Below are 14025 nucleotides of genomic sequence, written 5' to 3'. Positions count from 1 at the left end.
GAAAAAACGTCAGTTGAAATTCCCCAAAAGGAGCTAAATAATGGCAACATTTTCAAATATTACTCTAGTAGTATTTTTTTTTTTTTTTTTTTCGGTATGCGGGCCTCTCCCTGTTGTGGCCTCCCGCTATTGTGGCCTCTCGTGTTGCGGAGCACAGGCTCCGGACACGCAGGCTCAGCGGCCGTGGCCCATGGGTCCACGGGCCCAGCCGCTCTGCGGCATGTGGGATCTTCCCAGACCGGGGCACGAACCCGTGTCCGCTGCATCGGCAGGCGAACTCTCAATCACTGCGCCACCAGGGAAGCCCCACTAGTAGTATTTTTATTCATCTATTAGTGGGGTGGAGTGGTAGGCAGAATTAAAATTATCTAACTCAGCTCTGTCAGTAAGTTGGTAATTTTAATAATCACCTAGCCTTCTTTAAAACCTTGTATCTATGAGCAGCCCATAAGGTTACAATGGGAAAAGGCAATGTTAAGTTATGCAAATGATTTAACAAAAGATACATGAATGTCAGGGAAGTTAGGATTACAATCAAGCTTAGTAGATAAATGTTTAGATTCATCCTTTTCATCAATAAATTAAAACTATATAAAAAATTGAAACAATCTGTTTATTAAGATGTAAAATCAATTGGTTATTTTGAAACTACCAGTTGTATTTAGTCAGTAATAATGAATGAAAGTAAACACCAATATTAGACTGAATATTAGAGAACATAAAACACAAGTAATAGTGGAAAACACAAGTAATAGTGGCTCTTCCTGTTTTCCCCTTTAACTCTCAGTGGTCTTGGCCTCTTTATGATGTCACCTCTCAACATCACTAATTTGAACTCACAGTGCTTAAGTCCTGGCAAATCATAGGTGGGGGAAATGTCTGTACCAAGATTGTAAGTCCTCTTGTCAAATTTTATGTTTTAAAATAACTGAAATGCTCTAGTTAACTTTACATTTATTCTCTTTAATGTAAAGAGATGTTTGTTATATTATTATTATGTCACCGACAAACAAGAGAGTGTGTGTTTAACAGACACTTATGTTCTCAAGCAATATCATAAGTTGTTCTGATCCAAGACTTAACTATTTCATTCACTTGGGTAAAATATATACATGGCTATGGATAATTCTTTTTCCATGTGATTCTTCCTTTTTTTTTATCATATTGTATTTTGGATCATATAGAATGAAAGAATTCATGATTGACATTCAGATAACTATCATCTCCTTAGAGGCCATTTGGAAATTTATAAGAACATTTTTTTTGTCACAGTGACTAAGGAGTGCTGCTGAACTTTAGACAGCATGGGTCAAGGGTGTTAAACCTTTGGTAGTAAGTGGGGCAGCCCAACAGAAAGAAGAACAACTAAACACTAATTGTATCTTCTTGAGAAATACTGAGTATGCAAAAGTACTTTGCAATGAAAAGCAGACTATGCAGACATGGGAAGTTTGATGATAATAGTGTCCATATTCTTAATTTATCTTGTGTTAAAGTGAGGTAGGAAAATAAAACCTTTCAATTATGTATACCATCTTACTGTGAAGACACGGAACAAAGGCAAAGGCATGTAACTCTGGAAATATAAAGGAAAGTGTAACTGGGTTTTCTTTGGACACTACTGTTAAAGAAAAGATAAAACACAAATCTTGAAAATAAAACAGGCTTCCCTGTGCCTACCTCATTATAATACAATCACTACTTTAAAGGACAATCTTTAGTAAAATGTTTGACTGTATTTGTCCTGATTACTTTAGATGTTGAGTGACTTGCTCACTATTACACAGTAATCTCTGCTTGGGAATACACCATGACAGAATAACATCATATTGTACTTACTTTAAAATGTTTAAGCACAATAAAATATTGATTTCATTACTACTATCATGAGGATTGTGTAGCTTTCAAAGAACTTCACCATAATGGTTAAAAACCTATTTTTGGTTTTATGACTATTTCTTTATGTTGTTTTCTACTGTAATCCCCAAACTCTTGTGCTATTGTAGAATAAAAGTGCGGTTGAATTCATAATCAAATGGCCTCATTGTTAGCCAATGAAGCCCACATAAAAATCCTTAATTATCATATTTCCTTAGGCTCAAGTGGCAACTTCCCATTCTCTTAACAGAGAATTTGAGATGCAGAAAATAATTTTCTGCTTGTCTTTCCTCTGAACTTTTCTAACAATGATAGGAACTTAATATTAGACTTACATTTCTGTGCCATGACTACCAACTTTGTACCTGATAAAGAAAATTCTCCTCTTTGAGCTCAGTACACCCCCTGCCCAATTAATCTTCTTTAATACCTTTGTTCATCCAAATCGCAACAACCCAACTCAAGAGTTTCACCTCTTCTTGCCTTTGTCTTCAATTCAAGTAGTGTCAGTCAACTCAATCCTTCCATTATTAATACTGAATAGGTCTAAGACATCTGAGGGAAGTGCAAGAGGTTTGCCCAAAGATTTGGCATCAGATAGGTATCTAAAAATCTGAACTTTAAAAACTTCCAGCATTAGCTTCCAGATCTCATATCCACTGTACATTTTATCTTTCTCTCCCCTGTGCTGCATTAATAAGTCCTCTCTTACTATCTTGGCCTAGGGTTTCACCTTGATATAAAACAGGGTTTACTAACCTTGGCACTATTGACATTTTAGGGGGGATAACTCTTTATTGGAGTTGAGGACGGGGTGGGGGGCAGGAAGGAATGGGGGTCCTGTGCATTATAAGATGTTTAGTAGCATTTGTGGTTCCCTACGTACTAGATGTCAGTATCAGCAAGTATGTGTGCACACATGCGTACGCACACACACACACACATGCACACAACTGTGACAATCAAAAATATCTCAGACGTTGCACAATATCCCCTGGGGGAGGAGATTCAAAATACACTCAGGTTGAGAAACACTGCTCTAGAAAATGTTAGAAAAAGACAGGAAATCTCAGGATACTACACATAGAGCCATCCCTCAGCAAGAAAATACCCATGTGGCTCTTGACCTTTGCCTTTACATCGAGACCCCTCTAGCAATACAACAATGACTCAGGCCCCAGTCCGTCCCTGGAAAACTTTCTGCTAAGTCCTTTGTGGCCTTATTTACTGTGCATCTGACACAGAATCCCAAAATCCAGAGCCGGTTGTCAGGATATATTGGGATATATATGAAATAGAATACTGCTCAGCCATAAAAAAGAATAAAATTGTGCCATTTGCAACAACATAGATGGACTTGAAGAGTATTATGTTAAGTGAAATAAGTCACACAGAGAAAGATAAACACTGTATGATATCACTTACATATAGAATCTAAAAAATAAAACAAACTAGTGAATATAGCAAAAAAGAAACAGACTCACAGATATAGAGAACAAACTTGTGATTACCAGTGCAGAGAGGGGTACAAACTATTATGTATAAATTAAGCTACAAGGATATATTGTACAACACAGGGAATATAGCCAATATTTTATAATACCTATAAATGGAGCATAACCTTTAAAACTGTGAATTACTATATTGTACACGTGTAACATTACAATGTAATGTACATTACTGTAATCTGTAATATTACATTCCACAAGGCTGACAATGTGTATCTTCTTTACATTAAAAAGCTGACGGACACTGAGACTGATTTTGGAATGTTTAGATATGTGGACCTGAAGCGAAGGCAGATTTGTGGCTTCTGTGTTCCATTTAATCTTACTTAAGATGAAGTATTAGTTATTGTGTGTGTGTGTATGTGTGTGTGTGTGTGTGTGTGTGTGTGTGTGTGTGTGTGTGTATTCCAAGACCTTAATTAAAAAACTAGGCATATCACAAAATAACAACCGTTTGACTTAATTGTTGTGTTTCTTCTTCTTTTTAGAGTAAGTAATTAAATTAGACCATCTTCATACTTTTGAGGGACATTTTAAAAAGGATAGAAGTAAATTTATATTCACATAAAAAATAGTTTTCAAATAAAAACCAATAAAACATACACTGAGAGATCATATTTTTTTCATAAGAAACTTCAAGAATTGAATCTGAATGCATCCTGGTCTAGAAAATTTCTTGACTGTCCCAGAGAGGCAAGGGGAGAGATGCTCTCACCAGCAGAACTAGACTTAGGGGAAAGAATGGAAAAATTCTCTCCAGTCCTAAAAGATTAAATTGATTTAACTGCTTATGACATACGTAAATTTATATAGAGAGTGAGAACTATGGTATTTGGATCATTGCTATTTTAGGGGTCCTATAAATTCTTCTCAGTAAAAATAAAACTAAATGTATTGAATTGTCACTAACTCTAACCTAACCAACCTTAAGAAACATAAGAATTTTCAACCACACCATTAAGTTACATTTTGCCAGTTTCCAGTCAGTCCATTCTGCCTCTCCCCCACAAATGGCTGCTAAGTTACCATGGAAAATCTTGCCTATTCTTGAAATTAACACAAATTAAATCATAACATATATGCTTTTGGGTTTCTGGATTTTTTTCTTTCAGTATAATATATTGTTTTGGATTCATCCATGTTTCCATGTTGCATACATCAGTAATATGTTCCTTTACATGGATGAGTAGTATTCCATTACATGAATATACCATACTTAGTTTATCCATTCTCCTGTTGATCACTTTAGTTTTGGATTATTATGGGTTACTTTAGTTTTGGGTTATTATGAATAAAGTTGCTATAAACATTTTTCCCAAGTTTTTTGGAGATTTCTCTTGGGTAACCTACTAGTGGAAATGCTGAACCATACACAGAACATGTGTATGTTTAACTTTATTTTTAAAAAATCAAGGGACTTGCCTGATGGTCCAGTGGTTAAAACTTCACCTTCCAATGCAGGGGGTGCGGGTTCGATCCCTGGTCAGGGAGCTAAGATCCCACATATCTTGCGGCCAAAAAACCAAGGCATAAAACAGAAGTAATGTTGTAACAAATTCAATAAAGACTTTAAAAATGGTCCATATCAAAAAAAAGGTAAAGAAAAAATTAAAAAAAAAATCAAGTGGTATTCCAAAGTGGTTGTACCATTTGTACATCCACCACTGATGCTGAACATGTCAGATGCTCTATATTGTAGCTGATGACTGGTGTCATTAATCCTTAACTTTAGCTATTCTAGTGGGTTTAAAGGGTTCTTTTACTTCTAATCAGATATATGTGTGTGTGTGTGTGTATATGTGTGTGTGTGTGTATATATATATTTTTTCCCTTTCATCTTTAATTTCCCTGAGGAATTTGTTTTTCTTTAGTTCTCTTATACAGGTCTCACATATATTTCAATAAAATTATTTTAAAATAATTTTTGTTATTACAAATTATACTATTATATTGTTTTCTTAAATTTATATGCCCAACTTTTCTAGTTATAGAAATATAATTAGTTGATATAATTAGACCTTGTATCATATGATCTTATTATGTTCAAAAAATATCTCTAAATTATTTTTTAGGTGTCATTAGATATTCTACTTACTAAACAATGCCCTCTGTGAATAAAGTCAATTTTACTTCTTCCTTTCCATTTTAATGCTTTTATTGCCTTATGGAACAATACAGCATCTGGATTACAATGCTGAAGGAAGTGAGCATCCATGCCTTGTTTATAGTTTATAGAGGAAAGACAGTCAATATTCCACCATTAATTAATTTGATTTTAATAATAACTATTGTCAGGACTCATTTTATCTATTTGAGGAAGATGCCTTCTATTCCTAGTTTTATCAGAGTTTTGGTTTTTTGGTTTTTTTTTTGCAATATGCGGGCCTCTCACTGTTGTGGCCTCCCCCACCGCGGAGCACAGGCTCTGGACGCGCAGGCTCAGCGGCCATGGCTCACGGGCCCAGCCGCTCCACGGCATGTGGGATCCTCCCGGACCAGGGCACGAACCCGCGTCCCCTCCATCGGCAGGCGGACACTCAACCACTGTGCCACCAGGGAAGCCCCCAGAGTTTTTAATTATGAATGAATGTTACTCTTTTTCAAAACTACTTCTGCATATCTTGAGATAATCAGATGAATTTCTTATATGTTATTTGGAGTGATTACAATGATTAATTCATATTAAACTAACTAGGTTACATTGCAGAGAGTAAACCTCAATGATCATGATATGTTAGCCTTTTTATAGATTGTTCAGCAAGAATAATTAATAAATTGTTAAGGAATTTTTGCATCTATGTTAATGCATGGTATTAGTCTATAATATACATTTCTGGTAATGTCCTTGAGACATTTTGGTGACAGGGTTACTTATATTGATCTCAAAAATGAGTTTAAATATCTTCCTGCTTCCTCTTGTTTCTGAAAAACTTGTGTAGAGTTGTTAGTATTTTCCCTTAAGTTTTTAATTTGATTTATCAATAAAACTCCATGGGCCTGTGCCTTCTTTTCTGGGAAGGTTTTTGATAGTGAATTAAATTTATTTAATAATTATAGGGCTCTTCACATTTTTGTTGTTTCATCTTGTGTCAGTATTGGTAAATAAACTGAGTTTTACAAGGAGCTCATCTATTTCATTTGAGTTGCTCAGTTTATTACAATAAAATTGTTACTGATATTCCTCATTATCCTTTAAAATCTATATAATTACAAAGGCTTCATCTCTCCAGATATTGGTAATTTGTGTGTTCTCTCTGTTTTTCTTCATCAGTTTTTCTAAAAGTTAATAAATTTTTTTGCGATACGCGGGCCTTTCACCGCCGCAGCCTCTCCCGCTGCGGAGCACAGGCTCCGGACGCGCAGGCCCAGCAGCCATGGCCCACGGACCCAGCTGCTCTGCGGCATGCGGGATGCTCCCAGACCAGGGCACGAACCCGCGTCCCCTGCATCAGCAGGCGGACTCTCAACCACTGCACCACCAGGGAATCCTAAAAGTTAATAAATGTTAATAATCTTTTCAAAAACAAATTTTGGATTTTTATATTTGCTCTAATTTGGTTTTTTAAAATTTTTATTTTATATTGGAGTATAGCTGATTTACAACATTGTGTTAATTTCAGGTGTACAGCAAAGTGATTCAGTTATACATATACATATATCTATTCTTTTTCAAATTCTTATCCCATTTAGGTTATTACAGAATATTGAGCATGGTTCCCTGTGCTACACAGTAGGTCCTTCTTGGTTATCTACTTTTAAATATAGTAGTGTGTATATGTCAATTCCAAACTCCCAATTTATCCATATGTCTCACCTTTCCTTTCTGGTAACCATAAGTTTGTTTACTATGTCTGTGTGTCTGTTTCTGTTTTGTAAATAAGTTCATTTTTTTCATTTTTTTTTTAGATTCCACATATAAGTGATATCATATGATATTTGTCTTTTTCTGTCTGATTTACTTCACTTAGTATGATAATCTCCAGGTCCATCCATGTTCCTGCAAATGGCATAATTTTATTCTCTTTAATGGCTGAGTAATATTCCACTGCATATGTGTACCACATCTTCTTATCCATTAATCTGTCAATAGACATTTAGGTTGCTTCCATGTCTTGCCTATTATAAACAGTGCTGCAATGAACACTAGGGTGCATGTATCCTTTTGAACCATGCTTTTCTCCAGATATATGCCCAGGAGTGGGACTCTGGATCATATGGTAGCTCTATTTTTAGTTTTTTCAGGAACCTCCATACTGTTCTCCATAGTGGCTATACCAATTTATATTCCCACTAACATGGTAGGAGGGTTCCCTTTTCTCCACACTCTATCCAGCATTTATTGTTTGTAGACTTTTTGATGATGGCCATTCTGACTGGTGTGAGGTGATATCCCATTGTAGTTTTGATTTGCATTTCTCATTTCTCTACTAATTAGTGATGTTGAGCATATTTTCACGTCCCTCTTGGCCATCTGTATGTCTTCTTCAGAGAAATGTCTATTTAGGTCTTCTGTCCACTTTTTGATTGGGTTGTTTCTGTTTTTTTTGATATTGAGCTGCATGTGCTGTTTGTAAATTTTGGAGATTAATCTCTTCTTGGTCACAATGTTTGCAAATATTTCTCCCATTCTGTGGGTTGTCTTTTCTTTTTGCTTATGGTTTGCTTTACTGTGCAAAAGCTTTTGAGTTTAATTAGGTCCCATTTGATTATTTTTATTTCCATTACTCTAGGAGATGCACTGAAAAAGATATTGCTACCATTTATGTCAAAGAGTGTTTTGCCTATGTTTTCCTTTAAGAGTTTTATAGTATCCAGTCTTACATTTAGGTTTGTAGTCCATTTTGAGTTTGTTCTTGTGTATGGTGTTAGAGAATGTTTTAACTTCATTATTTTACATGTAGCTGTCTAGTTTTCCCAGTACCATTTATTGAAGAGACTGTCTTTTCTCCACTGTATAGTCATGCCCTCCTTTGTCATAGAGTAATTGACCATAGGTGCGTGGGTTTATTTCTGGGCTTTCTATTCTGTTCCATTGATCTGTATTTCTGTTTTTGTGCCAGTACTGTATTGTTTTGATTACCATAGGTTAGTAGTATAGTCTGAAGTCAGGGAGCCTGATTCCTACAGCTATGTTTTTCTTTCTCAAGATTGATTTTGGGACTTCCCTGGCAGTCCAGTGGTTAAGAAAATAATGCACACTTCCAATGCAGGGGGCATGGGTTTGATCCCTGGTGGCGGAACTAAGACCCCACATGCTGTGTGGCGTGGCCAAAAAAAAAAAAAAAAAGATTGACTTGGCTATTCAGGGTCTTTTGTGTCTCCATACAAATTAAAAAATTTTTTGTTCTAGTTCTGTGAAAAATGCCCCGGTAATTTGATAGGGATTGCAATAAATCTTCAGATTGCCTTGAGCAATATAGTTATTTTGACAATATTGATTATTCCAGTCCAAGAACGTGGAACATCTTTCCATCTGTTTGTGTCATCTTCAGTTTCTTTCAGCAGCAGCTTATAGTTTTCAGAGTGCAGGTCTTTGGCCTCCTTATGTAGGTTTATTCCTAGATATTTTATTCTTTTGATGCTATGGTAAATGGGATTGTTTCTTTAATTTCTCTTTCTGATATTTCATTGTTAGTGTATAGATATGTGACAGATTTCTGTGTATTAATTTTATATCCTGGTACTTTAGCAAATTCATTGATGAGCTCTAGTAGTTTACTGGTAGCATCTTTAGGATTTTCTATGTATAGTACCATGTCATCTGCAAAGAGAGAGAGTTTTACTTCTTTTCCAATTTGGATTCCTTTTATTTCTTTTTTTCCCCTCTGATTGCTGTGGCTATGACTTCCAAATCTATGTTGAGTAAAAATGGTAAGAGTGGACATCCTTGTCCTGTTCCTGATCTTAGAGTAAATGCTTTCAGCTTTTCACTATTGAGTATGATGTTAGCTGTATGTTTGTAATATATAGCCTTTATTATATTGAGGTGTGTTCCCTCATTGCCCACTTTCTGGAAAGTTTTTATCATAAATTGGTGTTGAATTTTGTCAAAAGCTTTTTCTGCATCTATTGAGATGATCATATGGTTTTTATTCTTCAACTTGTTAATGTAGTGTTATCACACTGATTGACTTGAGGATACTGAAAAATCCTTGCATCCCTGGGATAAATCCCACTTGGTAGTGGTGTATGATCCTTTTAATGCATTGTTGGATTCTGTTTGCTAGTATTTTGTTGAGGATTTTTGCATCTATGTTCATCAGTGTATGGCCTGTAATTTTCTTTTCTTTTTTTTTTTTTTTGTGGTATCTTTGTCTGGTTTTGGTATCAGGGCAATGGTGGCTTCACAGAATGAGTTTGAGAGTGCTCCTCCCTCTGCAGTTTTTTGGAAGAGTTGAGAAGGATAGGTTTTAGCTCTTCTCTATATATTTGATAGACTTGCCTGTGAAGCCATCTGGTCCTGTACTTTGTTGAATTTCAATACTTATGATCAGTCTATTCATATTTTCTATTTATTCCTAGTTTAGTCTTGGGAGACTGTACCTTTCTAAGAATGTGTCCATTTCTTCTAGGTCTTCCATTTTATTGGAATATAGTGGCTGTAGTAATCTCTTACGATACTTTGTATTTCTGTGCTGTCAGTTGTAACTTCCTATTTTTCATTTCTAGATTTATTGACTTGACCCCTCTTTCTTTTTTTCTTAATGAGCTTCACTAAAGGTTTATCAATTTTGTTTATCTTCTCAAAGAACCAGCTTTTAGTTTCATTGATCTTTTCTATTTTCTTCATCTCTATTTCATTTATTTCTGCTCTGATCTTTATGATTTCTTTCCTTCTGCTCATTTTGGGTTTTGTTTGTTCTTCTTTCTCTAGTTGCTTTAGGTGTAAGGTTAGATTGTTTGAGATTTTCCTTGTTTCCTGAGGTAAGATTGTATTGCTATCAACTTCCCTCTTAGAACTTCTTTTGCTGTGTCCCATAGGTTTTGGGTCATTGCGCTATCATTGTCATTTGTCTCTAGGTATTTTTTTTTATTTCCTCTTTCATTTCTTCAATGATCCACATTGTTTAGCCTCCACATACCTGTGTTTTTTACAGGTTTTTTTTTTTTTTTCTTGTTAGTTGACTTCTAATCTCATAGCCTTGTCGTTGGAAAAGATGCTTGATATGTTTTCAATTTTCTTAAATTTACTGAGGCTCACTTTGGGGCCCAGCATGAGATCAATCCCAGAGAATGTTCCACAGGCATTTGAAAAGAATGTGTATTCTGCTGCTTTTGGATGGAATGCTCTAAAAATATCAATTAAGTGCATCTGGTCTAATGTGTCACTTAAAGCCTGTGTTGCCTTATTGATTTTCTGTCTGGGTGATCTTTCCACTGATAAAAGTGGGGTTATATTTGCTCTAATTTTGTTTTCCCTTTCACTGATTTTTCTTGCTTAAGCTTTATTATTTTCTCCCTTTAACTTTATTATGATATTTTCCTAATTTTAAAGCAGAAATTTACAACATTGATTTTAAACTTTTTTCTAATAAAATGCATTAAAGCTATAAAGTTCTCTCTATGTACTGTCTGCAGTATTCCACAATTTTTGTTATAAATTATTGTCCATTTGCTTCTTTTTCATAAGTGTGAATTGTAAATTGACCGCTGGTTATTTAGAAGGAGATGTTTATGTTTCAAATGTTTATGTACTTTCAATATACTGTTGACCCATGAATAACATGGGCTGTAGGGGAGCCAATTCCCACAAAGTCAAAAATCCACACAGAACTTAATAGTTGGCCCTCCAAATCTGCGGTATTACATTCAGGAATTCAACCAACCACAGATCTTGTAGTATGGTAGTATTACTGAAAAATATCCACATATAAGTGGACCCATGAAGTTCAAACCCTTGCTGTTCAAGGGTCAACTGTAATTTTGTTATTGATTTTTAATTGAATTGCTTTATGATCAAAGAATATTCCTCAGAGCTTACACAGAAATTAATGGACCATGCCTATGTACCACTTTTTAAATCTCAAATTTAATAATATTGTTTCATGACATAGTTCCTCTTTCAGAGCATTTAGAAAAGAGAAGTTCATAATCATGGTTGAAAATCAAAATTTCTTAAGCAGTATATAAATGTAGATTGGCTAGGTTTAAACCTAGAGATATAGTAGGGTGAGTAATTTTAATACACGCCCTCAGTTAAGAAATCACTAGACCAGGTAACTTATTAGTCAACACATCCTGAATTTTATTCAATTAATTCATTCAAAATTTTGTAGAGTGGCAAAAATGTGCCAGGTTTTTTACTGGGAACAAAAATTTTAATGAAGGTACCAAGATATTTTTGTACTGCACTTTATTCTTAATATTTATATAATGTTAAAATAAGGAAATCACTCTATGAGCATGTGTGTTTTTATGTGTGTGTGTATGCGTGTGTGTGTAAGCCCCAAACTCACTCATGATCAACAATGACATTATTTCTGTAATATAATGGGATGATGTATAATAATATTTCTTTAACAGATCTTAATATGTGCCTCCATTACAAATAAATAAGAATTAGATATAAAACTCCCCTTTGTGAGAATAAACATGCTCATATAGTACTAAGACAAATGGAAATTTGTAAATAGAAACTACTTTGCAACATAGTTTTATTTCTCATATTTTCCTAGAGAAGAAAAAAAGTCAAAATCCATATCAATGTTTGTGATATACACTGACACACACACACACACACACACACACACACACGCACACATTCACAGACAGACATGCATGCCATTGAACGATTTGGATTTGGTTAAATTCTGAGATTATTTTGAGGATCTGATCTCACCTAGGCATAGTGTTTTTAAGATGATGTCTTATAATTCTTACAATGTCTTATAGTTCAATTTTAAGAGAATTTGGAGCATAAAGTGGGGAAAAATTCAATCATGGTGTCATTAAAAAGCCCATAAATGTCCATATTTCAGATACGCATTTTGGTGACTTTCTTTTTTTTTTTTTTTTAAATTTCATTTATTTATTTATTTTTGGCTGTGCTGGGTCTTCTTTTCTGTGCTTGGGCTTTCTCCAGTTGCAGTGAGCAACTGCAGGGGGCCACTCTTCATCGCGGTGCGCGGGCCTCTCACTGTCGCGGCTTCTCTTGTTGCGGAGCACAAGCTCCAGACACGCAGGCTCAGTAGTTGTGGCTCACGGGCCTAGTCGCTCCGCGGCATGTGGGATCTTCCCAGACCAGGGCTCGAACCCGTGTCCCCTGCATTGGCAGGCAGACTGTCAACCACTGCGCCACCAGGGAAGTCCTGGTGACTTTTTTTTTAAAATGTTTTTATCCATCTTGTTTTAGTTATGTTGAAGTTTGTGTTAAAAACACATATTTGGTCATTTCTATTTTTCTAGGATGAAGTAATCTTACATAATAATAGAGATCTAAGAATGTAAAATATTTCTCTAGTTGGTCATGGCAAGTGTTTATGTACAGTAATGATCGTTAAATAGAGTGATTTTGTATAAATTAATTAAAACTTTCCCCTCTTATTTTAATAGCCAAAAAATAAACTTCGGGACATGTGATAATTACATCCCAGGTAAGAAAGTTCAATTTTTTAAAACAGGTATGATTAATTTTAGGGATAAGTAATAAACAACAGCTGTCATGGAGTATTACTAAAAATCAGCTTTTAATTTTCCTAAGCACCTTTCTCATGGGCTCAGTGAATACCTTCTAAAGATATTTTGTCTTACTATCCACAGAAGATTAAGTGAATATGTTCAGCAACATAAAGGTGGACATATTTACAGGTTAGAATTCAAACAGTTAGATAATCTTACAGTTGAAAGGCAGTGTAAAAAAATGGATAAATAACTTCTTACCTGTGTCAGGAACGTCTTCTGCTACATTGCTGATATTCTATATCGGACATATAATTGGCAAAAAAATTCATTACTTGACAAGGCCAGTCAATCTGATGGTGAAGGACTTCTTATATCAAGTAATCAATTTTCTCTCATATATTAAACTTAAATATATCTTTCATTCTGCATATTTTCTCATTGATCCTGATTCTATCTTTAGGAGACTCACAGGACAAGTCTATTTTCTCTTATATACAGCATTTTTGTACATACTTAAATAGATGAGGATCTCTCTCTCACAGGTCTTATTGGTAACCTAAATATTTTTAACCATTTATATTATAGTTTCTATGTAACTCGACTCTCACAATCACAATTCTGTAGGTACTCTTTATTTATCGATTTTCTTCATTAGTATGCCACCGATGACAATGCGGTTCTGGGGTGTATGACATTTACTCTTGTAGCTTAGAATATGGTTACTAACTAAGGGGATCTTAAGTGTTAGCCTTTATATTCAGTCATATATTTACTGAATATTTTAAATAGGAACTGTGCTAAGTACTTTGGGAGTTACAAAAGTAGCTACCATAATTTCTGTTCTCAGTAGAATTGTATTCTAGCCAAAAGAGTATAAAGGAAAAATCTAGATTGGAAGAGATAGAAAGATTAAAAGGAAACAGTAAAACTGTTTTTTTTCCATTTATATTACAGACTATATTAGTTTCACAATGACTATATAATTAACTACAAAACTAGTTAAGGGCTTCCCTGGTGG

At 34.9% G+C, this 14025-nt stretch overlaps 1 protein-coding gene across 1 annotated transcript in view; it reads left to right on the top strand.

The window, feature by feature from the left end:
* Window positions 1–11268: 11268 nt before the first annotated feature.
* CYLC2 (cylicin 2) overlaps window positions 11269–14025 on the top strand; it is a 5789-nt gene continuing 3032 nt past the window's right edge. The window contains exons 1-2 of the mRNA XM_027104118.1: window positions 11269–11303; window positions 12939–12979. Coding sequence (XP_026959919.1) covers window positions 11269–11303; window positions 12939–12979 — 76 coding nt within the window. The remainder of the gene's footprint in view (window positions 11304–12938; window positions 12980–14025) is intronic.

The sequence above is a fragment of the Aethalodelphis obliquidens genome, unplaced genomic scaffold, assembly GCF_003676395.1.
Source record: "Aethalodelphis obliquidens isolate GAN/ISIS:26980383/991018 unplaced genomic scaffold, ASM367639v1 scaffold7, whole genome shotgun sequence".
Taxonomy (NCBI): domain Eukaryota; kingdom Metazoa; phylum Chordata; class Mammalia; order Artiodactyla; family Delphinidae; genus Aethalodelphis; species Aethalodelphis obliquidens.
Note: the sequence above shows the minus strand (reverse complement) of the source record. Positions and strands in the feature narration are given on the sequence as shown.